Here is a 19,883-nt window from a genome sequence, read left to right on the forward strand (position 1 = left end):
ATAATGGTTAGTACAATGAAAAAATCTTTTGGTTTTTCTTATGTAAAATGCTGCTCCCCTCCCTTTGTGTGCTCAGAATATCATTACAAAAAACTAAAGCTAAGGGAAAAATGCCACACTGCCTAAGTGGCAGGTATGATAACTTTGAAGACAGGATACATGGAAAGATACTTCAAAATGGAAGCTCCTGGCAAGGCCCCGGAGAGGGAGGTTTGTCATGTATACGAATCGGGTCCCTCCGGCCGCCACCATACCCACCCGAGGGCTCTGGACAGGTCGTCCATCCTCCTGTACTCGCCTAGTTGTGCTTGTGAGGGTTAAGCTCTGGCTCTTTGGTCCTGTCTATCAACTGTCATTCAACTGATGTACAGGTTCCCGAGCCTATTGGGCTCTATTATATCTACACTTGAAACTGTGTATGAAGTCTGCCTCCACCACCTGTGAGAAACCATTCGGGAAAATGGTACCATCCAATGACGAACCTACATAGATAGCTACCAGCTATTCTGGCCACGGGTCTCCCCATTGTGACTATATTTCACCCTGTGCACCTGTTGCACTATGATCCTGGGACCAAGAAAATATGGAGTTAGGCTTCTGCCCATGGCCTCTATTTATATTGGTAATCATTGCTAACATTTCCTTTGTCCATTGTCAATCCATCTAAGTATTTTATATGTATCAATTGTCTCCCCTCTACCTCATCATTTTTAGCAACATTAGGTCTTGAGCCTGTGCTACTTTCTCTTCTGAGAATAAAGGATATGGCAGAAGGCCTATTGGCTTATACAAGACTGTTTTTGTTTATATCCAGTCTAATTCATTAATGTCTAACCTCCTATTTAAACAATGCAGCTGTCCCACGTCTATTATGTTAATCAGTAATTTGTTCCATAAATCAACAACCCTATTTCCAAACCAGTATATTTCCAGGTCTTTCAGAGTGTAAGCTTATCCTATTTGTATCTATTGTTAATGGTACTATTTTGTGTTGATATATTTAACACATTATCTTCCTAACTTAATCAGTTTATTTTCGTTATAACTTATTCATTGCTTATCTGCGTATCTAGCTTTCATGTGTGTGTTTTCTCATATTGCTACCTAGTAGATACATTATGTATGCCTATTGATATCCGCAAGAACATTTTATGTCTGGATTATACCGCCTCTATGCTTTGTCATTAGGTTAATTTCCTTTGTCCTCGTAGCTCAGTGCCCTTACCCCTGGGACTAGTTTTTGGAGCTAACCTATATACTATTTGTACCTAGTGTTTTTGAGGTGCGGGACTTCACACTGGCACCACTTCATCTATGTAGTGTAGATGAAGCCTTCTGGAGCCAAACTTGCCCTAGGCTTCTGGAGAAATACTGCTAGTTTCATACACAGGTGGGTACAGGAGTAGACAACTTCTGACTCCTGTTAACAGGAGCTAGTTCACTCGGCATGTAAACACGAGTGAAGCAACGTGATGTCAGACCCCCTCTCCGTTCCCCACAGACCGAGTACAGAGGACACGGACGGGAGCTCGTGGAGAGGAACACTGGTTTGGATGGCCTTGACGGTGTGGTGGCTGTAGGCGGTGATGGCCTGGTGAACGAGCTTGTGATGGGGCTGCTGCTGGTGTCGGCGAGGAAGGCTGGCCTGGACCCCCACGACCCGGAGGTGACACTGCCCCCCACCCACCTCAAACTCGGGATCATACCTGGTAGGTCACCCCCACATAGCCTTCCTTCTATTATAGGATATTGTTCTTCCCTTGTACCCCTTCCTGTACTTTTGCAACCTCTCCCAGAGATAAACATGTTTTGTTCACAGGTATCGATATATTTTGGCTTCAGATGTTTTCTTGGAAGTGAGGGTGGTAATGAGGGGAGAATACTAGAAGCTTGTCTGGGAAGATAGAGGAATTATTATAATTTTCTAAATAATAATAATAATTTATTCACAAGATGATACAATGGGTTGGTGATATTACATAGGATTGGTATTTGTACATTCTTACAGAGCCATTTAACACCCAAAGCATTTCAGGGCCATCTCAACAGCGTTATGGGGCCCCTGGGCAATCCAATGTGCTGGGGCCCCTATGACAACCATTCACAAGAATAAAAAGTAAATACAGTAGTCAATAATATTAAACACATTTATTTGGCACTTCAACAAAACTGGTGTTAAAACATTAAAAACATGTTATAGAGCAGCAACTAATCAACATGATAAACATTTGAACAATACACAAGGCTATATACTCAATACAATACACAAAGTTCTACATAACTGTACCTAATAAACTCCATGTAACCTACCTTACCCACTAAATGTCAACCTATGTCTTGCTGTTTTCAAACAACAATGATTATTGACCAACTTTTATAACTGCTGAGATCCGCCATGTATAAATTTGAAGAAAATTGTAGTCTTCTGTTTATTTAGTTGAAATTGTTTCTGCTAGTTAAAAAGTTAAAATTGGAGTACGAGTTTAATCATTACCGTGTGCGTGATAAACGGTGACAGAAAAATCATCTTATCAATGGAATATGAGTAGGAGTTAGATAAGGAAACGGTATACTGTACTGTACATGCTGTATATTAATATGCTTTATTTCTTTTATGTTTAATATTTAAAATTATCATATTTTTAAAATGTCAGTGGAGTTTTATAAAGTCTAGCTTGCAGGGATTAGTAATAGTGGTTATTTATTGTCAGTTTTAAGTACTGTATCCATTTGTCTTGTATTATGATTAAATCATTCATTTTATAGACATTATATCCTTGGCCTTGGCTTGCATTTAATTAACTAGCTCACTCATTAATCATTAAAGCCTTCCACTGATGTTGGATAGTTATGTGATGCTGTTCATTTTGCCATTAATGTTCATATTGTAATGACTTTAAAGGTGGAAGTACGGATGCTATGTGCCATGGGACACACGGAACTAGCGATGTGACCACCGCAGCACTTCACATCATTATGGGTCAGTTGAACATCCAAGTTTAAGGACTGTTGGCCTTGGAAATATTAATACTATAAAATTGTGATGAAATATTAACTGGACAATTTGTATCCCTTTCAGTTTAACTATACAATACTGTACTTTATATGCTATAGTGTACATTTTCCCCACTAACCTAAAATGTATTTGGTATATATTTATTCAACTTGATATTCTATACAGTTGTAAAGTAAAACTGGTGATATATATATGCATATTAACTTGGTTAACATTTTCATTTTTTTTTTTTTTTAATGCTAAGGCATTCATATTGAGACTGTACTTTATATATTTTGTTTAATGATCTCAAGCTGTGATAAGTATTTATGAGCACAACGCAACTGTACAATGGAACCCAGTTTAACGCAAGTTGTAAACTAAATTATTGTAGTCGTAATATCAGACGCAACAGAAAATAACGGAAGTTCTGGACAAGCAAATTGGCATATTCACAGGACCTGGATGTGAAAAAAAATTACTCCTGGTGATTTAGATATTAAGGTTTGTAGTAATGCATGTTTTTTAATTTTCACATAAAAATACAGTAGTGGCCATAATAGTGAAAAACAACTTCTGGTTAAAGTTGGCAGGAAAGTACCAAAATTAACTTAAGCAGGTTACCATTGTACAGGTACAAATTTTCTCCAGTGCTCATTATCCAATATAGGAAATTAAATGTTATATATATAATATACTGTATATAATACATATTTATACATACACATGCATATGAAACATATTTTGAATGAGTAGCCTCTTGGTGTGAAGGTGTAAACAAAGTCATGCGGTGGCGGAATAAAAAAAAGCTTCTCGGTATCCACAAAGTAAGTAAATAGTAACTTGGGTGAAGAGAAATGGCGGAAAGCTCTGATAAGTGTGGTGTGTGTCACTGTGCTGTAGGTCCCAGGGCAAAATGAAGTATCGAGTGTGCAGGTTGCAAATTGATGTACCACTGCTCTTGTCTTAATATCTCGGATGCCTTATGTGAGGCATACCATAACGAGGAAACAAAGTATAGGGCTCGTTTACATTTATTGCATCACTTACAATGATAAACTAAGGAAACATAAGAGATAACAAAAATAAAGATGAACCAAATGAGGAGAATGAAGATGAATTAGTGGAAAAGATTGGGTCTAGGAAAGAATAGTGTTGTGAAAAAAGATGGCCCTTTAAATGTGTTGAAGTAAACAAATGAGCATGAAGATGCAATACTAAAGGAACTGATTGAAGGCCACAAAGCAATGAAGGAGTTACAGGAAGAACAAGAAGTTTTGAAAAAATTAGTTATAGACCTTAAAAAAAAAAATTAGATAAATGTATGGACAGGCCCAGGGCCAACCAGGCATTCCTGGGGAATAGGGTAATCACACTCGAGGGTAACTCGTCGAATGCAGCAGAATTCCGGATAGGGATGCAGAAACCATGGGTAGGCATAGATAAAAAACCTCATAAGTAACCTCGAGAAAGAAGACAAGGACAACAAGGAACTTATTAAGGCAATGTTAGAGAAACTGATATACTGTACTCAAGTCTTCCATCTTGCCTATCAGATGTCAGGAGGTTGGGTAGACCGTAAGCATATATGGTAAGAAGAACCATTGTAAATTTTGAGCACAGAAGGAAGATACTAAACCATGCCCACAAATTCAAAGATCTCGAGGGATATAACCAAATGTATATATATATCCAGACCTCACTATTGAGCAACAACAACAAAAAAGTACTAAGAGGCAAACTGAAGGGAGTTAAAAAAAAAACAGAATGATACAAAAATGCACAGCTAAGGATCAGGAGAGGACAGGTTATCCAGATTGCAGACAGGTGGGGAAGTCAAAACCCTTTACCCAGTCAGGCAGAACTAAATCTCTACATCTTGGATGAGAAACAGTTTCAGAACTAGAACGGAAATGTATAAAATAGTAATGCACTAAATACAGGAGCAATCTCTCAGTCCCCAGGAATAATGTCAGGAGTTTAAATTGTTTCTACACAAATGCCAGAAGCCTAGTAAATAAATCTGAATCATTATGTGCATATACCGAGGCTGAAAATCCTGACATCATTGGCATCAGAGAAACGTGGGGCAGAGAGGACATAATAGAAAAGGCATTCTATCTCCCAGGATACCACCCACCATTTATAAAGGACAGAACAACAGAGCAGGTTAGGTGATGCTGTATATAAAGGAGGACCTGGATGCAACCAACAATGAGGAACTGAACACCATGACTTGTATGGTGCATCCAGTCTGGGACAGAAATAGTTGGGCACATTTCCTTTCACCTAATGCCTCTGTTCACCTAGAAGTGCATAGGTACTCTGGAGTTAGTCGGCTGCTTGTGGGGGTTGCATCCTTGGCGGGGTCAGTAATTCGATCTTGGGGGGGACGTAGATAAAAGCCAAATGTGTGTGTGAATGCACTCTGGCTTCCTGTCTCCTGACAGTGATTTTTTGAGATATATACAAGAGTTGTTACATTCTTGTACAGCCACTAGTACGCGTAGCGTTTCGGGCACGTCCTTAATCCTATGGTCCCTGGAATACGATCCCTTGCCGCGAAGAATCGTTTTTTCATCCAAGTACACATTTTACTGTTGCGTTAAACAGGCTACAGTTAAGGAATTGCGCCCAGTAAATCCTCCCCGGCCAGGATACGAACCCATGACATAGCGCTCGCGGAACGCCAGGCGAGTGTCTTGCCACTACACCACGGAGGCTGGTAATTATATAGAATTATATTAACTCAAGATGATAGTAAAATGACTGTGGGAGTATGCTACAGGGCTGACACAGCAGTGGAAGAAGAAATTGTGGATCTGCATAATGCGATTCTATGAGGCATCTGAAACCCAAACCCTAATAATGGGGGATTTAAATCACGAGACCATAGATTGAATCAACCTAACATCTCAAACAGAAGGTGAGCAATTTCTCGACCTTGTGCAGGACTCCTTCCTCATACATTGTGGTTGAGCCCACACGTGGTAACAGCATACTAGATCTTGTGCTAACAACAGATGAGGGTATGAATGATCAAATTCTTGTGGGGGGAAAAGCTAACTTCCTATGAATATAGAAACTCGCATAAAGGTCAAAGATGAATTTCTAGATTACCAGGGAGATGGCTTTCAAGGAATGAGAGAGGAACTGAAAACTATCTCCTGGAGGGAACTGATGGGTGAACATGGCACAGAAGCCTCATGGCAAAATTTCAAGAGGGTCATTAAAGAACAAATTCAAAAATGTGCCAAAAGAAAGAAAACCAAGAAAGGGGAACTAGATGGATGACACAGGTCATAAAACAAGCATTGGTAACTAAGAGAAACCTCTGGAGAACGTATAAATCCACGATGGACATCATTGTTATACAAATGGGCACTAAACGCAGCCACTCAGAAAATTAGAGCAGCTAGAAGAAACTACAAAAGAAAACTTGTCCAAAACATAGTTAGTTTAGTTCACTTATTATGCACCCCATACCCATCTTGTGAGCAGTAGTGGAAAGGGTTACATAGGCACATAATGGGCTCAGGAACTAAAAGATCCCAAATCGTTCTATGCCTATATAAGGGGTAAAACAAAAACAAAGGACTTGGTTGGACCCTTAATACGCGAGACTAACAGATATAATGGATGATGAATGGGCAGCAAACACCAAATCATAACTTTACATCAGTGTTCACACTTGAAAGGTTGGATGACATCCCATCACCCATACAAATGTTTGAAGGAGGGGTGGAGAATGAATTTAGGGATATATCCATAACATGCAAACAAAAATTAGAACATTGACAAACTAAAAGACTCAAAGGCCCCAGGTGTGGATAGAATCCAATCCAAAGTCTTAAAGGTATTGACAGAAGAACTATGCCTTCCTCTGAAACTACTTTTCACAAAATCTCTGGAATAAGGGATACTCCCCCGATATTGGAAATATGCAAATGTTATTCCTATTTAAAAAAAAAAAAAAGGCAGAAAGAGCTCAGCAGAAAACTACTGGCTGATCAGCTTGACATCACACATCTGCAAGCTCATGGAGAGAATCCTCAGGGAGGGAATCTTCCGCCACCTTTCGGTGAACAACCTTACACAGTCGACACAACATGGATTTGTTGAAAACCGATCCTGCCTTACAAACTTTTCACATTTTTGGAAACGGTAACCAGCTACTCAGACAAGGGCCTCCAAGTGGATGTAATAAACATGGATTTTACTAAAGCTTTCAATAAGGTACCACATGAAAGACTGGCAAGGAAATCACAGGCTCATGGAATAAATGGTAAAATATTAGAACGGATAAAATAATAGTTGAAGGAAATAAAACAAAGGGTCGTGCTAAATGGAAACTAACCTGAATGGAGAAATGTGATAAGTGGGGTGCCACAATGGTCCATTTTGGGACCTATCCCTTTTGTCATGTACCTCAATGACATAGATGAGAACATTACAAACCACATCAAATTTGCAGACAAAAGAAAGATTTATGGTAAAGTGGGAAATGATAATGAAGCCTTGCAGAGAGATCTACATGAACTCCACAAGTGGTCACAAGACTAGCTAATGTGTTTTAATATTGACAAATGCAAGACCATGTATGTGGGGAATAACAGCTCATGCCACGACTACCAAATTAATAGCATTACAATCCAGCAGATTGGTGAAGAAAAGGACCTTGGAGTCAAAATCCACCACTCATTAAAGGTTGCACAACAGGTGGGTGCAGCAGTCAGAAAAGCTAACCAAACTCTTGAAATAATAAAGTGTAGTGGCAGTGGTGAAGTTCACTGTATGTTACAGTACAGCAAACATTTAATTGCACTCAAATACTAAAATAAATGTACAGTAAATCATTTGTTTATTAGTAACCTAGAAGTATCCAAAACCAGGATTCTGTACAGTAATATTAAATATGCAATCATCATAAAATTAATATTTATTACCTCCAGGTGACAGCCGATGTGTTGATGTAGCAGCTGTACATAGAAATGGTCAATTGCAAAATGTTGCAACCACCATGGTTTCTTATGGTTATTTTGGTGACTTATTAAAAACATCAGAGCAGTGGCGGAAGCTTGGACCCACTCGTTACTTGGTATCTGGCGTCTTACAATTTTTACGGAATCGTTCTTATGAGGGTCATTTGAAGATGTTGACCCCTGAGAACCCATTAGCTCAGCCCTACGATACTAATACATGTGGCCACGAGTGTGGAGTGTGTGATAAAGCTGCCATGTCTCCACCTACACCTGGAGACTGGTTACAGGTAAGTTGATGTAATTATGTACATTAAAATGAAGAAAATATTTTTAGAAAATTCCAAATTCTGTGCTATCAGAATTAATGTGGACCATTTGAATGCGAGGTTAAAAAAAAAAAAAGAGTACCATTATTTTATCTTCCCTAGTGCCTTCCCTTCCCTAATCTTCCCAGCTTTGAATGGGGGCTGTTAGTGTGCAGAAATATTCCACTAGAGAGCACTAGTGTTTTAAAATGTATCATCATTGGTGTGGCATCTCTTGTTTGAAAGGTTTTTATTATTCAACCTGTTATTTTTCTTACAATTGTGATGGATACTTTATTGTAATCTTTAAAAGTAATGGTCTCGTTACATGATTATTCCCAAATCTTTTTACATTGCATTTTCTTTCAGTAGTGTGGGTTGATTGCTTTTTATGTAGTTTTTGACATTTTAGTTTTTTTCCGGAGTGCAGTAACTTGAATTTATTTTTAATACATATTATTTTCTATGGCCCATTGAAACACTTGATTTATGTCAGATTGGAAGTTTTTTTTTTTCTTTTGTTAGCACATTTGGGTCATGGCCAAAAGGTCCCGGTTTTTATATCAACGACAGGACAGGAACATATGGGCAACATTTACTTTAATCTGATGCCTCTGTTCATCTAGCAGTAAATAGGTACAGTACCTGGAAGCTAAGCAATTGTTGTGGGCTACATTGTACAATAACTTTCTCTTTACCACCACCATGTGTAATAGCATGCCAATTAGCCTTGACCAGACAATTACCATGATGCCTTGCTTGATATTTTTGTAACATTCTGGAGCTATTAGTTCAAATAAGATATCCAGTTATTTTAATTCTGCTCTCTCACTCATGCACAAAACCACTTATCAAAGTTCTATGCACATGACTAGTGTGGACTCTTGATGGCTGAAGGTGATGTGTAGGCAGGTGCAGCAGGGGTGTTACCCTCAGGCATACAGTTGCGGATGTACTGGCTGCATGTGGCATCTACAGCTAAGGTCCCTGACAACTCGCACTGCTCAACTAACACGCATGGTGATGACTTTTTTCCTGGGGAAAGTGAGGTCATTCCACTCCCCCACTCCCCAAGGGATTCCTCAAGGTGAGGAGGCAAGGGTGGTGTACCAAAATCCGTACACACTCTGTTTACCACTCTATAGCTAAAAGTGCGTTCTCTCTGGCTAGCAGAGTACTGTCACTATTTTCCGCTTGTTACAACTTGTAATAAAGTTGTTACATCTTGGCTTAACATGTTTATGACGTATTAGAACGTTGTTACAACTTGCTATATCGGTTGTTATAACTGGTTAGGTGTTAAAACTTGTTCGAACGTTGTACCAACATCGTAGTTTCGGTGTGTGTTTGGTGGGATACATCAGATACCAACATAGTTGGTGTCTGACCAGTAATGGAGAAAACTTGGCCAATTATGCTCTTGTGCATGAATTGTCTACTCCATCTAGGAGTTGGGTAAAGCTGGAAAAAGCACATGCTCGTGCATCTTTGGGATAGGCAGTAGTTGGCCAAGGGAAACATCGATAAGCTCAACAAGCTTACTGTCCCTGACTATAGGAAACCATGTTGTAGTACTATGTGGGTTTATTGCAGTACTGCATTGGTATATTGCAGTATTATGTGGGTATTTTTATTATAATTATCAATAATAATTTTAATTATAGCTTAGTTGCCTGCACCTAGTAATCTTACAATCTTTCTGCAACTCATTTGTGCAGTATGAATTTAGTCTTGTATATAAATAAATAAATAATTTACTCAAGGTACATTGGGTACATTAACAGCTTTAATTATGTATCAAATGAGTTACAGAAGTTAACTAAGCTATGTATACTAATGCTACTGCCAGATTTGTAAACCTAACACTTTGGGCGGTTCCGGAGGAGCACCCTCATACAACAAATCGATAACAACAAATCGGGTTCGGAAGCTAGGGACTGAAGAAGGCACAACCTCTGTTGCCCGCTTAAGTACCGCTGTTCACTGTGCGCGCAGCCGAGCGCAACTCAACGTTCGGCTGTTTTCTTCCAACACAGAAACTTATCCGCTCGTTCCAAGCAGGAACATTACTGTAAAAGCTCGATAATTCTGATTTCCATTAATCTGGATCTCCTAGTAAACCAAATGACTCCACATTTGAGTATTGACCTTTTAACCCAAATAGGAATTTAGATTATCCCTCAAACTGCTAGGGGCCCAAATGGAATTCACACCCACAGGCACAAAAAAAAAAAAATCCAAAAAATTCTTTCGTCTTATAGAAGTGTTCATTTTTGTTTCTTGATCACGGAAAAAATAACAAAAAAATTGTAGGTGGCATATTTTAGCCGCAATAGGGTAGGGAAGTGTGGCAAAAAAGGGGCATTGGCAGAGCCTTCGCCAGACAAGGTCTACTCCGCCCGAGCTGTCAGACGGCAGTTGCCACAAATATATTATTACCTAATTATTTTAATGTCTCGGATTGATTTTTTCTTAGTTTTTTTGCAGTAATATTATTCCATACAGTGAATTGTGGTATATTTATATTATAAAATGTGTGAACCATCGCTGTACTCAAAATTATGGTGTGCATATTAGTGATTCAATTATGTTCATAAAACAATAAACAAATAGCTTTGCTGTTGTTACACTATATACACAGGTTATATATAAGTATTTGCATGTTTTGTACACCATAACGCACTACTAAGTTGGTCTTGTGAGTCAAAAAGCAACGAGGAGTGACCGCCAAACACCAGCGAGCCACTCACTGCCACTCCCTCCCTCAACACCACCTCACTCACCCTCATTCACCTCCCACAATACTCTTTCTATATTTATTCACTATACACAGACGTTATATATACGTATTTACATGTTTTGTTCACCATAACTGTACATCTAAGCTTGTATGGTGAGTAAAGGCCATAAGATGTAGCTACTCACACAGTCAGCTGATCGGCGGCCGCCCTCAAGGCCAGACGCACTAATATTTGTCCTTCAACAATATTGTTTTGGTGTTATTACGCTATATACACACATTATATATAAGTATCTACCTGTTTTATTCACCATACCTGAACAAATAAGCTGGTATGGTGCCCAAAGACCATAGTGGCCATCAGTAAACAACATGCCAAGTCGTGCAGACGATGCTCCTCCCTCAGCCAAAATGGCGGCTCCCAACCTACTCCTCTCGCTGTTATCTCACACTATACACACGTTATATATAAGTATCTACATTTGTGTTCACCATATCGAACCACTAAGCTGGTATGGTGAGTGCAGTCAATAAATGGTGGCCACACAGTCAGAAAACGACGCCACAACCCTCCCTCCCACAGTTTTACTCCTTCCTCCATGGAGCACAGCGCTAAATATCACCACAATCCTGCTATTATCAGAATTCTGGTCAGTTTTATCACAGTCAGGGGGCTTCAGTAATACTATCACTGCTAAATAATAGCAGTATCATTTATATTATGGTATTTGTAGGCGATGCTGTGGTCACAAGCTGAACAGCGGTGCTGTGAGCTCGTACTGCGTGCGCCAGCCTTGGTGGCTTGCTCAATACTGAGCTGTAACACCCAAGAATTTTGGCCTGGATTTTTTTCTAGGTGGCATCTGGCAACTATCGGTCGTGGCTGTACTATAGCTGCCCCTATCCCAGGCGGGGCGTTTAAATTATAGCGCTAGACACGAAATCATATATAAATGATGTGCGCGGTTTCGGTTTTGTCACTGATATCATTTATATATGATATGTGCGGTTTGAGGGTTATTGTAATGAGATTTCTGCTGAATGAAAACCCAAATAAATTTGAGTGTTTTTGGGCATTCCTGGTAAAAATATATGGATAACTCAAATGGGGGGGGGCGGGTGAGCCCTATATAATTCAGGATACCGAGCATAGATAATGGTCGGTATGTGATGATGCTCAGGGCAAATGTTCAAAAGATGCTGGGTTGTGATCATAACATGGGAAACCACACCACCTCTTCCGTGTATTATATAGAAGTGCATACAGGTATACTGTGTTATATTTTGATGTCATGCCAATTCTATTTTGGTACAGTAACTAATTTCAGTTCCGTCAGTATGAAACCTTTCCTCATGTCTGTGCTTCAGTACTTTAAAACACTAAATAGTAGTTTATTGGATAATTAAATTATTGATACTCTGTATTGTACTAGCCTAATTTTTCCCCAGTTCAATGGCCGATGGAGTGTTGTGACCTCGGCAGTAACTTCATGTGCCTGCCGTCTTTCACCTTACGGTGTATCACCCTGCAGCCCATCTTGGGGATGGCTGTATGGACCTTATATTAGTGACTGGTGGATCAAGATGTCGTATCCTAAGCTACCTGTTCCGAACTGCCTATACTGGAAATGCTGTGAGTACAGTAATGTGTTTTGGAAGCAACAAGACTAAATGAGCTCGAGATCGACAAATATTTGATAAGGCATTATGAAGATAGATTGTAATAGGTTTGGGGAAGTATGGTTGGACATAGCTTGAATGACTTGTATAGGGGACCAAGCTGATTTACCTCGTGTGATTTTCTTTAATCTGATGTAACAACCCCTACCAACTCCAAACAATGCATTCTTTCTCTCCTTTCTTCCTACATTATTCTGGATAAACCTACAATCATTGTAATACCTATATTATTATTTTTTTTTTAGTATGTGCCAGTATGAGTGCACACAACCACATCTTGAAGCAAAACAAACACACATACACACACACATCAGAATGTTGTTAGAACATCATTCAGAAACCTAAGTAAGGAGGCATTTATGGTCTCGCTGCCTACGTGAGGCCAGTCTTAGAGTATGCCGCCTCATCATGGAGTCCCCATCTGAAGAAGCATATAATGAAACTGGAAAAGGTTCAGAGGTTTGCAACGAGACTCGTCCCAGAGCTACGAGGGATGGGGTATGAGGAGCGCCTGAGGGAACTGTGCCTTACAACACTAGAAAGAAGAAGGGAGAGGGGGGACATGATAGGAACATATAAAATACTCAGAGGGATTGACAGAGTGGACATAGACGAAATGTTCACACGGAATAGTAACAGAACGAGGGGACATGGATGGAAGCTTGAAACTCAGATGAGTCACAGAGATGTTAGGAAGTTTTCTTTTAGCGTGAGAGTAGTGGAAAAATGGAATGCACTTCAGGAACAGGTTGTGGAAGCAAATACTATTCATAATTTTAAAACCAGGTATGATAGGGAAATGGGACAGGAGTCATTGTTGTAAACAACCGATGCTCGAAAGGCGGGATCCAAGAGTCAATGCTCGATCCTGCAGACACAACTAGGTGAGTACACACACGCACGCGCGCGCACACACACACACGCATGCGCACACCCCTAAAGGTGATGAAGGTGACACCCCTAGGGTCAACACTTGCAGCAGAGGAGCTCCAGCATATTTCAACAATCCTAAGTATTGTAGTATAGGTTGATGGTAGTGAGTGGTGTCCCAGAGAACATAAAGGTATAGTGCTCTTGAAAAATAGGTGAGATAACAGGAAAGTGCTAAGGGAAGTGAAAAATCGGATGATAAAAAGTTGCCCTAGTGTTTACAGTGCAGAGAAGAACATTCAAGATGGCCACTGGCAAGGGGAAAACAAAACAGAGCTTGATTTTGAGGGATTCAATGAAGAAAGCATTGATATTAACAGTCTACATAACAAGTTGGTAAATTTAGATACTATAGTGAACTCTCATGTAGAAATAATTAGTAAATTGAAAGAAAGTAATGACCATTTGAATAGCAAAGTTTTATGTCTTGAGGGTTTAGTGAAAGACTTGCGCAAGGATAAGAATCAATTGGAAACAAATTGCAAAGCCATGGAAGAAGAAAATACTCTTAAAAATAGCTTTGGAAGAAGTTAAAGTAAATTTAAACATAAATGACTACAATAGGTTAGGCAAGGAAATTCAACAGGAGAAACAGCTTTTGTCAGCACAGATGGAGGAAGTTACACAGGGAATAGAACAGTGCAAGAAAGATATGCAACTCACTTATGCACAAGTGGCCAAGGAGAAGGAAAAAATAGAAGAAGCAGTAAAGGAAGTCAAACACTGCAGCAACCAAGATAAAACAAACATTAGGCTGGAAGTGAGAAAAGAATTGGCATCTAACCCGAAGTTGGTGCAAAACACAGTTGATCGGAGTAAGTCCCTGATCATTTTTGGCTGCAAAGAAAAGGCGATAACATCTAGGTCAGAAAGAGCTGTAGAAGAAGCTAAAGTAGTAGATAAAATTGTTGGCCTCGTGGAAGGTCTTACAACCATAGAGAATGTGTGCGACTACAGGAGAATAGGCAGGTACGTAAAAGGGAAAGATCGACCTTTGAGGATCACCCTAAACGGTGCCAAACAGATGGAAGAAGTACTAAGGAATGCTAGAAAATTGCAAAGTGATGAGGATGGGAAAGGGTGGTCGTTAAGACGAGATCTTTCAAAAGAAGATAGAGAGAAGCTGAAACTGAACCTCGCCGAGGCAAAACATTTAAATGGGAGCAGGAATGAAGAAGAAATAAATTCTTTTTTTCTACAAAGTGATAGGGGTAGGCAAACCAGTAAAGTGGTACATAAAGGCAAACCAACAAAATCAATAGAGAGAGGGGGAGTGAAGAATAAGGAGAGGGGGAACAAGTTCCTGAAGATTGCATACACCAACATAGATGGAGTGAGATCGAAGATACTGGAGTTAAGTGATGTAATACAGCTGCAGACACCAGACATTGTTGCACTCACGGAGACAAAACTTGAAGATGTAATTTTAAATGAGGTCATATTCCCAAGGGGCTACTCAATTTGGAGACGGGACATAAAAATTAGGAAAGGCGGTGGCGTTGCTGTGCTGGTAAAAGAACACCTAAAGGTGAACGAAATAATGACTGCCAATCCACAAGAAGTTGACACAATAGCACTAGAGATCTGCCATGAGGATTATAAACTAATGATAATAAATGCATATAGTCCACCGCCAAGCAGCACATGGTCAAAGGAGGAGCTAGATAGTAAACGTGAAGGTCTTATAACAATAATGAGAGAGATTATAGCGAGAGCGGATAACGATAGATCACGACTGTTGATAGTCGGTGACTTCAACTTGAAATCCATAGACTGGGAAGCATATGAAGCTAAAACAGAAGATTTTTGGACCTGTAAATTTGTAGACCTCATCCTGGAAACATTCTTGTATCAACATGTTAAACAAGCTATGAGGATGAGGGAAGGGGACGTTCCCTCCATGCTAGATTTGATATTTACCAGGAAGGAGGAAGAGATATTTGACATTCAGTACCTTCCTCCCTTGGGTAAAAGTGACCATGTCTTTTTGGGAATAAAGTATGCAATGCGTTATAAGCTGGAAGAAAATAAGGAGGTTGAACCAGTTGAAAAACCAGACTTCAGGAGAGGACATTATGGTGACCTTAGAAATTTTTTTAGTGAGTATAATTGGACAGACTTGATGCTAGGCAAGGAAGTGAATGAGATGTATGTCAAGTTTTGTGAAATATATGATAAAGGCACAAAAAAAATTTATACCAAAACAGAGATGCAGAACTAGGAAACAGGATTGGTTCAATAGAAATTGCGAGAGGACTAGAGACCAAAAGACACAAAAATGGAATCAATACAGAAAGAGGCCGAACCCCCAAACATACCAGCGATACAAAGATGCAAGAAACAACTACACGGCAGTGAAGAGAGAGGCAGAAAGAAATTTTGAAAAAGGGATTGCAGACAAATGTAAAACAGAACCAGGTCTATTCTATAAATTCATAAACAACAAATTGCAGGTAAAGGATAATATTCAGAGGTTGAAAATGGGAAATAGATTCACGGAAGATGAAAAGGAAATGTGTGAAACACTAAACGAAAAGTTCCAAAGTGTGTTTGTACAAAATGAAATCTTTAGGGAACCAGATACAATAAGAATTCCAGAGAACAACATAGAGCAACAACATAGAGCACATAGAGGTGACTAGAGACGAGGTGGAAAAAATGCTCAAGGAGCTCGGTAAGAACAAAGCAGCTGGCCCAGATGGTGTTTCACCATGGATTCTGAGAGAATGTGCATCTGAGCTCAGCATTCCACTTCACCTGATCTTTCAGGCATCCCTGTGTACAGGAATCGTAGCAGACGTGTGGAAACAGGCTAACATAGTTCCAATCTACAAAAGTGGCAGCAGGGAAGACCCCCTCAATTATACACCTGTATCATTGACAAGTGTAATAGTGAAAGTATTGGAAAAACTAATCAAAACTAAATGGGTAGAACACCTAGAGAGAAATGATATAATATCAGACAGACAGTATGGTTTTCAATCTGGAAGATCCTGTGTATCAAATTTACTCGGTTTCTATGATCGAGCCACAGAGATATTACAGGAAAGAGATGGTTGGGTTGACTGCATCTATCTGGACCTAAAAAAGGCTTTCGACAGAGTTCCACATAAGAGGTTGTTCTGGAAACTGGAAAATATTGGAGGGGTGACAGGTAAGCTTCTATCATCGATGAAAAATTTTCTGACTGATAGAAAAATGAGGGCAGTAATCAGAGGCAATGTATCGGAATGGAGAAATGTCACAAGTGGAGTACCACAGGGTTCAGTTCTTGCACCAGTGATGTTTATTGTGTACATAAATGATCTACCAGTTGGTATACAGAATTATATGAACATGTTTGCTGATGATGCTAAGATAATAGGAAGGATAAGAAATTTAGATGATTGTCATGCCCTTCAAGAAGACCTGGACAAAATAAGTAGATGGAGCACCACTTGGCAAATGGAATTTAATGTTAATAAATGTCATGTTATGGAATGTGGAATAGGAGAACATAGACCCCACACAACCTATATATTATGTGAGAAATCTTTAAAGAATTCTGATAAAGAAAGAGATCTAGGGGTGGTTCTAGATAGAAAACTATCACCTGAGGACCACATAAAGAATATTGTACAAGGAGCCTATGCTATGCTTTCTAACTTCAGAATTGCATTTAAATACATGGATGGCAATATACTAAAGAAATTGTTCATGACTTTTGTTAGGCCAAAGCTAGAATATGCAGCTGTTGTGTGGTGCCCATATCTTAAGAAGCACATTAACACTTTCGCGCTCTCGGCGCTCAAAAAAAAACAATACCCCAGATGCTTTCGGCACTTCGCGCACCTACGCGGTAAGACCGAAAAGTGTACACTCTTTTGACTGTCCTGACAATAATTGAAGGCGCACGTATTTAAATTTGGTATCACTGTGTTCGCAATGAAATTGTCTATAAGAGCATACCTATAAAATGCCGCCCAAGCATAAGGAGTATCAACACCAAATAAAAAACTATGCAGATCACTCGCCGAGAGCGCCAAACAGCAACAAAATGTTTCCACTCTCTTAATGGTTGCGAAGCCTACAGTTGTCCTACATCGCTAATTTTGGTATCATTGGAATCGCAATAAAATTCTCTACATGGACATATGCATATGAATGTTTAATATAGGTAATTGCCCACCCGCAAGAGTGTGTGAAGTGGAGAGTAGTTAGCCGCGAGCGCACTGGCGAAAACACAGGGGGGAAATCATGCTTGGAAAGTTTATACGTTTCCTGACCCTACTTTTCTATGTACGTATTTCTTTTTTATACCAATGTGTTCGCAATAAAATTTTCTATAAGATGAACTGTATAACATTTGTACAAAGCATGTGTAAGAGAAGCGCCAAATATAGAACCACGTCGCTCAGTACAAATATAGAACCACGTCGCTCAGTATGCGTTCGCGGCAGAAACGAACGCATTGTTTTTGTTCGTTTGATGTTTGTCATGTTTATACTTGTTGAAACATTTTATAATTTGTATGGCAGTGATCGCAGTAAAATTCCCTACACAGACATATACAAAACACATACAAATATTTCCCACGTGTTGGATATATCAACGGCTAAAGGGAACCCACTGCCACACGCTCACCACACCCCCAAACATACTTTGTGTATTTTTTTTTTTACTCATAGAAGTTTGTGATATAGTATTCATTCTGGTACCAAAACATTCGCAAATAAATTCTCTACAAAACAAAAGTATCCCCATCCATTTCGGTTAAAAAATGGAATTTATAGAAATTTTTTCGATGGACGAGAAAAGTAGGCTGTTATGCGGAATCGTAAGAGAAAACGGCGACGAGTTATCTCTAATCTAAAGCGCGAAAGTGTTAACACTTTCGCCTGGGCATGACGCAGCATTGTGTCATCCGTTTACTGGCGGTAATACCGGGGATGACGCAGCATTGCGTCATCCACTTTAAATAATCGCCAAAAATCAGGTTTTTATCCGATTTTTTGGGGACTGGTTTTAAAATGTGCGCCGATGTCTTCCCATTTTCTTTGTTGAGCGTCGTGGCCCTCAGGCGGCTTGGCACACGCCGTGGGCCCATTGTCTTTGCTCCACTGTTGTGACTAATGTCGCCTCCCCTCGCATAATAATAATAATAATAATAATTTTATTTAGGTAAGGTACATACATAGAGATTTTACAAAGTTTGTTGGCTTTATAGATAGAGCTAGTACATACAATGCCTAAAGCCACTATTACGCAAAGCGTTTCGGGCAGGTAAAAAAATGGTGTCAGGTGTCGCCAGAGCGACTGTGCCTTGACGGTATATGTGTTGTCCGTCCTTATCAAGGGGAGTGCTAACCTTCTCTCCTTTCGTACAACACAAACGCATCTCAAACGTGTGAATATTTCGGCTATTTTCCGTGGCTATATTTCTTACTGCGGCTTTAGAAACTATCTACGCTTACTCCACGATGGATAGTAATCATGAACAAGGCCCTTCCAGGAAGAAAATTGCGAAAGAAAGGCTTGAAAAGGGCGGGAATTGGGAGTGTAGCAGGACGGCGTCTGAGCGCTCACTCACGGCTAACGCGTGGCCCGTCTTCAACTCGTCGGCGGTTGGAGCGTGACCAGGTTTTTTATTTTATATGCTAATGTTCCTCTAGAGAATTTTATTACGAACCCATTGAGACCAAAATGAAAGACCTAGGACAAAAATTGAGGTGACCAGAGTGAAAATAGTGAAAACATTTTATCCCGTTTGCGCGCTCCCGGGTAACTCGTTCGCACTTTCTCTGTTTGCTGCGGGTAATTAGCCGGGCTTTTGGAGTTTATATGCATTTAGTGCTGTAGAGAATTTTATTGCGAACACAATGATACCAAATTTAATCTCATAGAAGGAGAATTGAGGTGACAAAGTTGAAGAGAGTATACACTTTTCGGAATTAACGCACGCTCCTGTGACACGCTGGGGCCCATATCGCACAGTTGAGGGGTGGCGCGCGGGGTGAGCGAAAGTGTTAACAAGCTGGAAAAGGTGCAAAGACATGCTACCAAGTGGCTCCCAGAACTGAAGGGTAAGAGCTACGAGGAGAGGTTAGAAGCATTAAACATGCCAAAACTAGAAGACAGAAGAAAAAGAGGTGATATGATCATTACATACAAAATAGTAACAGGAATTGATAAAATCGACAGGGAAGATTTCCTGAGACCTGGCACTTCAAGAACAAGAGGTCATAGATTTAAACTAGCTAAACACAGATGCC

General features: G+C 39.8%; 1 protein-coding gene and 1 non-coding gene across 2 annotated transcripts in view; one reads left to right on the top strand and one right to left on the bottom strand.

Moving 5' to 3' along the window:
- Cerk (Ceramide kinase) overlaps nt 1-19,883 on the top strand; it is a 51,746-nt gene that overhangs the window by 18,172 nt on the left and 13,691 nt on the right. The window contains 5 exon segments of the mRNA XM_045744834.2: nt 1,502-1,709; nt 2,903-2,980; nt 7,948-8,264; nt 12,472-12,546; nt 12,548-12,655. Of these exon segments, the coding sequence (XP_045600790.1) occupies nt 1,502-1,709; nt 2,903-2,980; nt 7,948-8,264; nt 12,472-12,546; nt 12,548-12,655 (786 nt within the window).
- On the bottom strand, nt 18,897-19,001 carry LOC123769709 (U6atac minor spliceosomal RNA). Its single transcript, XR_006774278.2, has one exon. It is a non-coding gene; the product is annotated as a U6atac minor spliceosomal RNA (small nuclear RNA).

Source organism: Procambarus clarkii, chromosome 8 (genome assembly GCF_040958095.1).
Source record: "Procambarus clarkii isolate CNS0578487 chromosome 8, FALCON_Pclarkii_2.0, whole genome shotgun sequence".
NCBI lineage: Eukaryota > Metazoa > Arthropoda > Malacostraca > Decapoda > Cambaridae > Procambarus > Procambarus clarkii.